Here is a 12,528-nt window from a genome sequence, read left to right on the forward strand (position 1 = left end):
AGCTGCTGTTGTTGCTGTTGGTGAGAAGTCGAAAGGACATGATATGGTATGGTCTATCAGCTAATAACGTTATTTAATTTGCTTTTTAATTTTTAAAGGTATAAATAACAACTTTTAAGCAGTGAGTAAAATAATTACTTTGTGTGGGACAGTGACACGACCACTAGACTAGACTACACTATAGACTAGACTATAGACTAGACTAGACTAGACTATAGACTAGACTATAGACTAGACTATAGACTAGACTTAGACTAGACTATAGACTAGACTATAGACTAGACTATAGACTAGACTATAGACTAGACTATAGACTAGACTATAGACTAGACTATAGACTAGACTATAGACTAGACTATAGACTAGACTATAGACTAGACTATAGACTAGACTATAGACTAGACTATAGACTAGACTATAGACTAGACTATAGACTAGACTATAGACTAGACTATAGACTAGACTATAGACTAGACTATAGACTAGACTATAGACTAGACTATAGACTAGACTATAGACTAGACTATAGACTAGACTATAGACTAGACTATAGACTAGACTATAGACTAGACTATAGACTAGACTATAGACTAGACTATAGACTAGACTATAGACTAGACTATAGACTAGACTATATACTAGACTATAGACTAAACCGGGTCGGGTAGACTATAGACTAGACTATAGACTAACTATAGACTAGACTATACAATGTATTAGACTATAGACTATACAATATACTAGACTATAGACTAGACCGGGTCGAGTATTATAATTATAGTTCTAAGATCATGATTAACGGACAAAGGTAAGCAAGTATTCATTTAGATCTTATTTAAAGATTAAAGTCAGAAACAATAATGCAACAAACAAACCTTTAATTTACTACTCGACTGACGAAAGATACGAAAAGAACTGGGCGTATCGATGGTATGTTGACGCGCTAAGCCCAAATTTTTGGCAATACTACTTTGACGACCCCAGGGTAAAGAAATCTTTCGGCGATTTTTTTGTTTTTGATTTGTTGCTAATGCTACAGCTGCTGTTGTTGCTGTTGGTGAGAAGTCGAAAGGACATGATATGGTTTTGTCAGCTGATAAATCAGTGGTGGGTGAAGTTACATTTGAATTAACACCCTCATGCGAAGGAGTTTGAGCCGATAACGAGGGGTTGGAGGGTGACTCTTCGCCCGAAACAGAATTAGCCGATGGTGTTGAATTACCATCAGTGCTTTTACTTGATGTAGTTGTCTTCTCTTTGGTTTTACAGCTACCCGAATTTGTCTGCTCCGAATTGTCTACGCTATGTAAACGTTCAATAAAGAAATTCTTAACACTCTTCATGATGAGATATCCTTTTAAAGCATTATATGCTCCGTTGTATTAGGACGGCAAGTAAATTTGTTTTTTTTTTTTTTTTTTGTAGCACAATTGGCATAAATTTGGTGTTTTTGTTTGTTTTCTTTATTTTTGGTTATATTTCCTTATCACTAATATAAATCACAGACACAATCACTCTATCTTAAGGCTATACTATGACTTGTTATAAAGCTCAGTCGTAAACATTTGAATGTAAAATAAAGTAAATTGGGATTTGGCATCATGATTATGGGTCCTTCTTTTTTTGTTTTCTTATAGCACTTTTTTATGTGTGTTTGTGTTTACTTGGAGTGTTTTTAAAAACGTTTTAATTATTCAAATTGTATAGATGTTATTTATTTATTTTGTCATTTTTAAAGTTGTCTAAAGTTTTTTGTTGTTGTTGTGCGTTCTCTAAGGGATTCTAAATAATGTAGTCGATACTACATTAGAGTAAAATAAATATAAAATTTATTACATTTAAAAGAAGACATTCGAATGATATACATACATACACACACATAAACAATATACATTTGTTATTTTGTTATAAACATGCATATGTTTACCAAAGGAAACAACGAACTAATAAGTATTTCCCACAAAATCCAATGATTAATTTATTTATTGCATTTTCACATATTTTCCAAAGTGGTTTCACACTTGAATCTTTTGTATATCTAAGTCTTCGTAATATGTAGTACATACGTACGTACATACTACGATTTAATCGTCATCGCAGCGTATCGTTCGTTTATTCTCGTCATTTTTATACAAAATCATCATAGACTAGACTATAGACTAGACTATAGACTAGAGTATAGACTAGACTATAGACTAGACTATAGACTAGACTATAGACTAGACTAGACTATAGACTAGACTATAGACTAGACTATAGACTAGACTATAGACTAGACTATAGACTAGACTATAGACTAGACTATAGACTAGACTATAGACTAGACTATAGACTAGACTATAGACTAGACTATAGACTAGACTATAGACTAGACTATATACTAGACTATAGACTAAACCGGGTCGGGTAGACTATAGACTAGACTATAGACTAACTATAGACTAGACTATACAATGTATTAGACTATAGACTATACAATATACTAGACTATAGACTAGACCGGGTCGAGTATTATAATTATAGTTCTAAGATCATGATTAACGGACAAAGGTAAGCAAGTATTCATTTAGATCTTATTTAAAGATTAAAGTCAGAAACAATAATGCAACAAACAAACCTTTAATTTACTACTCGACTGACGAAAGATACGAAAAGAACTGGGTGTATCGATGGTATGTTGACGCGCTAAGCCTAAATTTTTGGCAATACTACTTTGACGACCCCAGGGTAAAGAAATCTTTCGGCGATTTTTTTGTTTTTGATTTGTTGCTAATGCTACAGCTGCTGTTGTTGCTGTTGGTGAGAAGTCGAAAGGACATGATATGGTATGGTCTATCAGCTAATAACGTTATTTAATTTGCTTTTTAATTTTTAAAGGTATAAATAACAACTTTTAAGCAGTGAGTAAAATAATTACTTTGTGTGGGACAGTGACACGACCACTAGACTAGACTACACTATAGACTAGACTATAGACTAGACTATAGACTAGACTATAGACTAGACTATAGACTAGACTATAGACTAGACTATAGACTAGACTATAGACTAGACTATAGACTAGACTATAGACTAGACTATAGACTAGACTATAGACTAGACTATAGACTAGACTATAGACTAGACTATAGACTAGACTATAGACTAGACTATAGACTATAGACTAGACTATAGACTAGACTATAGACTAGACTATAGACTAGACTATAGACTAGACTATAGACTAGACTATAGACTAGACTATAGACTAGACTATAGACTAGACTATAGACTAGACTATAGACTAGACTATAGACTAGACTATAGACTAGACTACTATAGACTAGACTATATACTAGACTATAGACTAAACCGGGTCGGGTAGACTATAGACTAGACTATAGACTAACTATAGACTAGACTATACAATGTATTAGACTATAGACTATACAATATACTAGACTATAGACTAGACCGGGTCGAGTATTATAATTATAGTTCTAAGATCATGATTAACGGACAAAGGTAAGCAAGTATTCATTTAGATCTTATTTAAAGATTAAAGTCAGAAACAATAATGCAACAAACAAACCTTTAATTTACTACTCGACTGACGAAAGATACGAAAAGAACTGGGCGTATCGATGGTATGTTGACGCGCTAAGCCCAAATTTTTGGCAATACTACTTTGACGACCCCAGGGTAAAGAAATCTTTCGGCGATTTTTTTGTTTTTGATTTGTTGCTAATGCTACAGCTGCTGTTGTTGCTGTTGGTGAGAAGTCGAAAGGACATGATATGGTTTTGTCAGCTGATAAATCAGTGGTGGGTGAAGTTACATTTGAATTAACACCCTCATGCGAAGGAGTTTGAGCCGATAACGAGGGGTTGGAGGGTGACTCTTCGCCCGAAACAGAATTAGCCGATGGTGTTGAATTACCATCAGTGCTTTTACTTGATGTAGTTGTCTTCTCTTTGGTTTTACAGCTACCCGAATTTGTCTGCTCCGAATTGTCTACGCTATGTAAACGTTCAATAAAGAAATTCTTAACACTCTTCATGATGAGATATCCTTTTAAAGCATTATATGCTCCGTTGTATTAGGACGGCAAGTAAATTTGTTTTTTTTTTTTTTTTTTGTAGCACAATTGGCATAAATTTGGTGTTTTTGTTTGTTTTCTTTATTTTTGGTTATATTTCCTTATCACTAATATAAATCACAGACACAATCACTCTATCTTAAGGCTATACTATGACTTGTTATAAAGCTCAGTCGTAAACATTTGAATGTAAAATAAAGTAAATTGGGATTTGGCATCATGATTATGGGTCCTTCTTTTTTTGTTTTCTTATAGCACTTTTTTATGTGTGTTTGTGTTTACTTGGAGTGTTTTTAAAAACGTTTTAATTATTCAAATTGTATAGATGTTATTTATTTATTTTGTCATTTTTAAAGTTGTCTAAAGTTTTTTGTTGTTGTTGTGCGTTCTCTAAGGGATTCTAAATAATGTAGTCGATACTACATTAGAGTAAAATAAATATAAAATTTATTACATTTAAAAGAAGACATTCGAATGATATACATACATACACACACATAAACAATATACATTTGTTATTTTGTTATAAACATGCATATGTTTACCAAAGGAAACAACGAACTAATAAGTATTTCCCACAAAATCCAATGATTAATTTATTTATTGCATTTTCACATATTTTCCAAAGTGGTTTCACACTTGAATCTTTTGTATATCTAAGTCTTCGTAATATGTAGTACATACGTACGTACATACTACGATTTAATCGTCATCGCAGCGTATCGTTCGTTTATTCTCGTCATTTTTATACAAAATCATCATCAAAACCAGCAGCAGGTGTATTATAACAAAAAATATTTGTATAAAAAAAATTAACATCTCTCTGTTGTCATGTTTCTATTTGTTGTTTCGTTTTTTCGCGTTTTTTTTTTTGGTATTGTTAGAGTAATTAAATATTTAGAAAATAGATTTTACCGCAATTCATTGGAATAATCAGCCACTAACATTCTGTTTAAATGTTATTTTATTGTGAATACAAAACAGTTGAGTACAACTAATTAGTAACAAAAGTGTTTTGTTTATAAACACACAAATGTACATGTGCGGCGAGTATGTTTACATTAAATTACTATGTAATGTTTAATGCGAGGGTGGCAGCAAAAGTTATTGCAAATTTACATTTCACTTGGTTTGTGGCATGATTAAGTACTTTGACATTTTGCTTATTCATCAACGACAAGTGGTATTTCCGTTTTTAAAAGGACTTATAAATGAATTTTGTGAAACAATTAATTTTAATTGTGAACATTTTTTAAATTCATTCATATTAAAAAAAAAGAACTTGTGTGTAGAGAATTTGCATTTTGCAAAAGTGAATTCTAAAGCTATTTTTAAAACAACAAGTATTCGAATCTCGCAAACCCAACATTCAATTAATATGTAAATTTTAAGCAATTTATTGATGAAAAACGATTTTCTCAAAGCGGCTTTATATGGGGGACGATCCTCATAAAATAAGAAAAAGTGATTTAATGTAAAAGTTTCTTAAAGAAAACTTTGAATATTGAAACATTTTTAACAGAAAACTTTTGAAACTGAGAAGTTTCCTACATAAAACTTTCATTAATGTAACGTTTTCTTATAGAAAACTTTAAATATTAAAAAGAACTTTGAATAGTGAAAAGGTTCTTTTCTAAAGAAAAGCTTTTACAGAGAAACTTTTAATATTAAAAGTTCTTTATAAAAAAACTTTGAATATTGAAAAGTTTCCTCTAGAAAACTTGATAAGTTTTATAGAAAATTTTCAATATTAAAAGTTTTTTATAAAAAAACTTTGAATATTGAAAAGCTTCTTATAGAAAACTTTCTATATTAAAAAGTTTCTTAGAGTAAACTTTTGAAATTTAAAAGTTGCCTAAAGTTTTTTATGGAAATATTAAATATTGAAAAGTTAAAAAAAAAAGCTTTGAACATTTAAAAGCTTATAGAAAACTGTTAATATATTATGAAATAGGAATATAATAAAAAGTTTTATATATAAAAATTTAAACGTTGAAAAACTTATTTTAGAAAACTTTTAATATTAAAAAGTTTTTTAAAGAAAACTTTTAAAAAGCTTTAAATATTTAAAGTTCGTTATTAAAAAAATTTAATATTATATTCAATATCAATAACATTTAAAAACTTATATAACACTGTCAATATATTATGAAATAGGAATATCAAAGAGCTTTTTTCCTACAGTAACATTTTTTACAGCGAACTTTTCGAATTGAAAAGTTCCTTACAGTTTTTTTGAAGAAAATTTTCTACAGAGTTTTATATATAAAACTTTTAACTTTGAAAAGCTTATTTTAGAAAACTTTTAATATTGAAAAAGTTTCTCAAAGAAAAAAACTTTAAATAAAAAAGTTCCTTATAAAAAACTTTTAATATTAAAAATCTTCTTATAGAAAGCTTTCAATATTGAACAGTTCTTTGAGAAAACTTTTGAAAGTTTTTTTTTTTTTGCAAAAAAAATTTATATATAAAACTTTTAACTTTGAAAAGCTTTTTTTTAGAAAATTTTTAATATTGCAAAAGTTTCTTAAAGAAAACATTTAATATTGATATTATAAAAAAAACTTTTAATATTGAAAAGCTTCTTATAGAAAACGTTCAATATTGAAAAGTTTTTTACAGCGAATTTTCGAATTGAAAAGTTTTTTACAGTTTTTTTGAAGAAAATTTTCTATAGAGAATAGTTTTATATATAAAACTTAACTTCGAAAAGCTTATTTAAGAAAACTTTTAACATTGATAAGTTTTATAAAAAAAACTTTAAATAAAAAAGTTCCTCATAAAAAACTTTTAATATTAAAAAGCTTCTTATAGAAAGCTTTCAATATTGAATAGTTCTTTGAGAAAACTTTTCACACAAAAAACTTTTGAAATTGATATATTATGAAATAATAATATTGAAAAGCTTCTTTCCTATGGAAAAATTTCTTACAGCAAACTTTTCTAATTGAAAAGAAAGTGAAACTTTTATATATAAAACTTTCAACTTTATAAAGATTATTTTAGAAATCTTTTAATATTGAAAAGGTTTCTTATAGAAAACTTTCCATAATTAAAGTTTCCTTATAAAAAACTTTTAATATTGAAAAGCTTGTTATATAAAACTTTCAATATTTTAAAGTTTCTTAGAGAAAACTTTTAAAATTGAAAAGTTCTCTACAATTTAAACATTTAAAATCTTACAAAAAAACGTTAATTATTAAAAAGCTTCTTATATAATACGATTAATATTACAAAGCTTTTTATAGAAAACATTTAATATTAAAAAGTTTCTTATAAAAAAACATATAATATTGAAAAGCTTCTTATACAAACATTTCAATATTGAAAAGTTCCTTCAGAATAGTTATGAAATAGAAAAGTTTAGAAACTTTTTTTTATCTATTTCTTACTGAAAGTTTGAACTTGCAAAATTATGTTAAAGAAAGTTTTCTTTACTAAAAAGTTTTTTTTTTTACATAAACAACTTTAAGTATACAGAATTCATATTACGAATGTGCCGTGTGAACATAGTAATTCGTAATAAAAAATTTTGTAAATTAATTATATTGATAAAAACTCTTCTTCAAAGACTTTCAGCACTGCCCTCGTAAAAATATTAAAATGTATAACTTCTAAAGTGAAAAAAATATATACCACAAACTTTTTTGTTTTGATGTTTGGAACATGTTTATTGCAATTAGAAAATAATATTTTTATTTCTTCATTCACTCTAGGGGATTTTTTTTTTTTTTTTTGCAGCCATATATTTGCCCCTCATAAGTTATAGTTTGTTTAGCTTAGTGTATGGTGTGGAGAGTACACACAACACTACTTTATAATATTAAACATACATATAAATTTTAATAAAATTGTTTAATAGCTTGTCAGGCAAGGGCCAGCAGCACACAATTGTATAGGTACTCGTATGACATGAAACTAACAATTTTGATTATAAATATGTAATTAGGTACTAAATGTAAATTGAACTAAAACTAAACAGAAGTAATTTGATATTTTGCTTTTTGAATCTTATTAAACTTAGGCAAAAAATAAAAAAGTTAGAAACTTTTTAAATATTAACAACAAAAAGACATTATTAAGACATTAATTCCTTGACCTTTATCCATCAAAATCCTGCTAAATGTAGCTAAACTTATAAATTTGTAATGAACTTCAAAAATGTCACTCAAATGACCCTAATTATTTCAAATATGTAAATATGTATGTACGTACGTATGTATACAAACAAAGTGCGAATGTGTGAAATTTATCGTTTGCCCTTGTGGGCCATTGAAATGAAGTGGAAAATACTTATAGCAAAAAGAGAAGATGGGCTGGCTATAAACAGTTTTCCATTATTTTTTTTTTCTTCCGTAAAATATAAAAAAACACATGTAAACAGAAAAGCGCCACTGTTGTATGAAAATTTCGGTTTCATTTTGATTTATCAACTGAATAGAGTTTTTTTGTTGTTGTTTACGGTTACATAAAGAGAAGCTGTGGTTTTACAAACATTCATAACAGAGGTTTTCTATTTCCATCTTTTAGATATTTTTTTTTCTATTACATTACATTATATTTTCTATGTATGTATATTGTTTTTGTGGATTTGTGTATGTAGATATATGCACATTTGCAAGAAATTATTTGTTTAAAATAATAAGTATAAAAAAACGCTAAATTGTTTGTACTTGTGTATTTAAATTGTTGTTTTCTTTTTGTTTTATTTTATTTGTAATTAATTTATTTATTGATAAACACTTTATTTAAGATTAAAGTAAACTATTTAAAAACTACAAACGACATAGACGAGGGGGGGTTTGAATTTTATCAAACACCATTCGCTAAAACATTTACATTTATTAATTTAAGTATTTTATTAAATATTTTTCTGTTTTAGTCTCCCTTCAGTATGTATTTGATTATTTATTTTTATTTAAGGTTATAGATTAGATACGAGAGTTTTGAATTTGAAAACGAAACACACTAAACTTTTTTTTAATTATTAAATTTATATATATATTTTTTTTTTAATAAATATTTCTTATTTATATTTATTTATCTATAAAAATGTTTTTATTTTGAAGAGCTTTTCAGTAAGAGTTTTAGTTCACAGAGTGAAATTAGTACGTAGTAATAAAATAGTATTTTTTGAAATCTTTCGTTTTGTGACAGTTTTAAGAAATTAAACGACCGACTGACCGACCAACCGACTGTCCTTTATATATAGAGACATAGTTTTGAGAAAGCGTGAGAGAATGAAGATATTATGTTATCGAGCGTCCGAGGACGGATAAAAATTGGTTTGTTTTATTTTCAACAATTTGAACCTTTTTCTATAAACGGTGAGTAGCGACTGGAAGCATTTAACAGAAGTGATAGGTGGGTTGTTGTTGACGGTAGCGGTGGCTTTTTTGTGTGTTTTATTATTATTTGGGTTTCTCTTCTGGGAATATTGCCAATAGGTATAATAAAATATCTAAAATATTCTTATAAGAGTTTAGTAGCTACACGATAAAAGCTTTCAAATAGTATAATATTTATTAAAACACAAAAGCTCTGCTGCATAACAAACAATAGAAAGCTACCGTAAGATTAATATAAGAGAGTGAGAGAAAGTTGCAAGAAATAATTTTGATTAAACAGTGATGTCAACTTGGAAATTTTGGTGATTTAATCAATTTAATAATTAAGTATTTTGAAGTATCGTCGAGTTCCGTTCATGTTTATTAATTTTTCTTAAACTCAAAAAGTCGGAGCAAGATTATTACTCTCTCGCTGTCTTTGCTCTCGAAATATTAATGTATGGATGAAACATACTCTTCTGCGATAGTTTTAGGTCAGATGTAGGCTTTAAGGCTAAGACTGAGAGGTTCAAATTTGGGCTATAAAAAAGCGTTATACCGCTATGATGTTTGCTCTATCACTGTCAGCCCTGACTAAGGATTTATATATCGGTCATCATCTTTTCAGAATTATACATTTGTGTTCTACATAGATTGATCCAAGTCTATAAGTGAGAGAATGATGGATAACTTCAAAATCTGCTATCAATCTAATGAGTCCGAAAAAGATAGTGATTTGCACTAACGTCTAACCATCCTGGTTGGCTCGTCTTTCGTCACGGATGTACTCTTTGTAAACGATGCTGAAGATAATCGTCACTTTAATGTCCTTTGTAAGCGAGAGACTGGCCTCTAAAAAAACAAACCTAAGCTTTTTGTCTGTATCTTCGTAATCTATGGGGTGACGATTGACTTCCTCGTAGGACAAGTACATGTTTTGCTGGAATTCGTCCGAATTTTAGTTTATGTTATACCACTCATTGGCCTGAATATTTTAAGAAACCAGCACGAAGATGGACATTCGCATCACAGATTTGTTTAACATCGAAGATAGACATATACTTGCCCGTTACAGATAAGTTAAAAGGGATCCATCATGGACCAAGAGAGTCCGCGTTTTGAGTCAGCTGGCTTCTATATCATTACCTATTTCTGGTTATCGTGTTATGAAAGTAAATTTGATGTATTTCATGGAATTTCACTTTTATGCTGCAAATCAGTTTTGAATTTAATCTCTTCAATGGCTTCGATTGCGTTCTCTTTATATTTTTCGTTTTATCGGTTCTTGGGCTGGTACATAATCTTTTTTAATTTCAAAAATATTTAATCTGAAAGCTTTAAAAATTTTTTATCCAAATCCTTTTCATACAAAAAATCGTCCTTTTTTCAACTTTAAATAAACCTTGTAGACATCACTGCCTGTACTCGCACAATACCCTTTATATTGAGACCTTTTGCGTAATGTTCATAAACAATAATGTGTATGTATAAGTAAGGACATTTTTTTAAATTCTCTTTAATATTCTGAGAGAGTAAATTAAGCAATAAAAGAGTACATACACAAAAAACATATAAAAAGCTCAACATTTTATAAAGTAAGGCATGTATGTATATGTGTTATTACTGTCTTACTCAACGGGAATGTATATAAAAATACATTTATATAAATTACCCAGCAAACAAATATGAATGTTTGAAAAAGAGAAAATGAAAAGGATAAAATGGTTTTTAATAAACAACTGATACATAAATCTAACATTTTCTTGTGAATGCCAATCACTTTTAAGAATTGTTAAGTTGATATCAAGTTAATTACATACATACAACGCTCATTAAAAACATTATTCATTTTATTTGCTAAAATTTTTTATTTATAGTAAAGTTTTTTATTCATTAATGATTCTAGTGAAAATAGAACAGGAATCTAAATAATTTTCATAGAAATATTTGCAGTAACAGCTATTGCCGGAAGATTAGTCATAAATAAATTTAAAAGTATTTGCAAAAATACAGCATGCAAATTATTTTTCTGTTTAAAAAATTTCAAATTGATGTAATATGAACTTTATATACAAATCATCGCAAAGTCGCCTTAATTCTGTTTTCAATTCCAATAGCGATTATAGCTCGAGTGTTACACAAAGTTTCTTTCAATTAGATATCTAAATACGAAACTACATGTTCATATATGAACTTCAAATTGAAAACATTTATGTAGTGTACACCTAACGTTTATCATAAAATATTGTGTACAATAAAATATTAAACTACTATAGAAGAAAGGTATATAATTTATAATATCTTACTCAAATTTTGACAGTTTACGATTATCGCAACACAGTGCTTTGGACATATGAAAATTTAGGAACAAATGAAAGAGACAAGTTAATGAAAGCACTATAATGTGTGGACATAGAATTTTGGTAAACATTAGAAATTATAGGAGACCCCTATAGAGATGTCTCAACGAAGTGATCGAAGGGTTGAAAGTGGCATACATCAGTATGTGTAGACATCGATTGGCATTAAAACTTTTAGAAGAATCCTTGTCTTCTCTCAGTAAGATGTTAAAAGTCAAAGTTATTATAGACAAATAGATTGCAAAATATGTATCTTACAAAATAGTTTGACTAAGATCTACTAATACGACCGCTCATTACAAAATTTTGTTTTGTTATATTACATAACCTCTGTTCTTAGTGGAATATTTTTAATCTCTAAGTAATTCCTTGCTATAACATATTGAAGATTTTACTAAATGGAGAAGTTAAGTAACAGAGAGAAATCTTACATTTGTAGTATATGTTAGCGTTTCATCGTATTGTATTTTTTGTAATCGTGATGTCAACGTATGAGTAATAAAATTTACAATTAAATTTATATGCATATTACTCATACGCATATTTTTCTTGTAACTTTCATTCACATAGAACTGATAAAGACCCTTTTACACGAGCACACAAGTAATATGATCAGTAAAAATTTTGTATAGAAGAGTACGGATGGGATCATGGGATATGATTGAGAGAAATACGAATGCAAAATTTGACAGTCGTATGGCTCTCTTCATTTTTTAAATGATTCAAAACTCAAGCAAGTCGCATTAGATCAGGGATGTATTTT

The 12,528-nt window shown here is 28.5% G+C and overlaps 3 protein-coding genes across 9 annotated transcripts in view; all 3 read right to left on the minus strand.

The window, feature by feature from the left end:
- The window catches only part of LOC119609890 (triple functional domain protein), a 48,351-nt gene that overhangs the window by 23,672 nt on the left and 12,151 nt on the right, over positions 1 to 12,528 (minus strand). The gene's annotated exons all lie outside the window — the stretch shown is intronic.
- Positions 834 to 1,415, minus strand: LOC119609892. The gene has a single exon (XM_037964912.1). The coding sequence runs from the start codon at positions 1,341 to 1,343 to the stop codon at positions 849 to 851; it is 495 nt and encodes a 164-aa protein (XP_037820840.1). The 5' UTR covers positions 1,344 to 1,415; the 3' UTR covers positions 834 to 848.
- Positions 1,387 to 9,453, minus strand: LOC119609891. 7 transcript variants are annotated; one of them, XM_037964906.1, is made up of 3 exons: positions 9,391 to 9,453; positions 3,572 to 4,497; positions 1,387 to 1,801 (listed from the first exon to the last, which is right to left on the minus strand). In XM_037964906.1, exons 2-3 carry the CDS (start codon positions 4,037 to 4,039, stop codon positions 1,733 to 1,735), a joined length of 537 nt encoding a protein of 178 aa, XP_037820834.1. In that variant the 5' UTR covers positions 4,040 to 4,497; positions 9,391 to 9,453; the 3' UTR covers positions 1,387 to 1,732. The 7 variants fall into 7 exon arrangements, with proteins under 7 accessions (XP_037820834.1, XP_037820833.1, XP_037820832.1 ...); XM_037964905.1 differs by having other exon boundaries at positions 8,918 to 9,415; XM_037964904.1 differs by having other exon boundaries at positions 8,752 to 9,415.

The sequence above is a fragment of the Lucilia sericata genome, unplaced genomic scaffold (genome assembly GCF_015586225.1).
Source record: "Lucilia sericata isolate MDLA Ls3-8-SP2 unplaced genomic scaffold, ASM1558622v1 Contig001081F_arrow, whole genome shotgun sequence".
NCBI classification, from domain to species: domain Eukaryota; kingdom Metazoa; phylum Arthropoda; class Insecta; order Diptera; family Calliphoridae; genus Lucilia; species Lucilia sericata.

Coding starts and splice junctions, on each gene's coding strand:
- LOC119609891 (XM_037964906.1), bottom strand. CDS start 4,039: ATGAAGAGTGTTAAGAATTTCTTTATTGAACGTTTACATAGCGTAGAC. Junction 1,802..3,571: donor AGTCGAGTAGTAAATTAAAG/GTTTGTTTGTTG, acceptor ACTCTAATGTAG/TATCGACTACATTATTTAGA.
- LOC119609892 (XM_037964912.1), bottom strand. CDS start 1,343: ATGAAGAGTGTTAAGAATTTCTTTATTGAACGTTTACATAGCGTAGAC.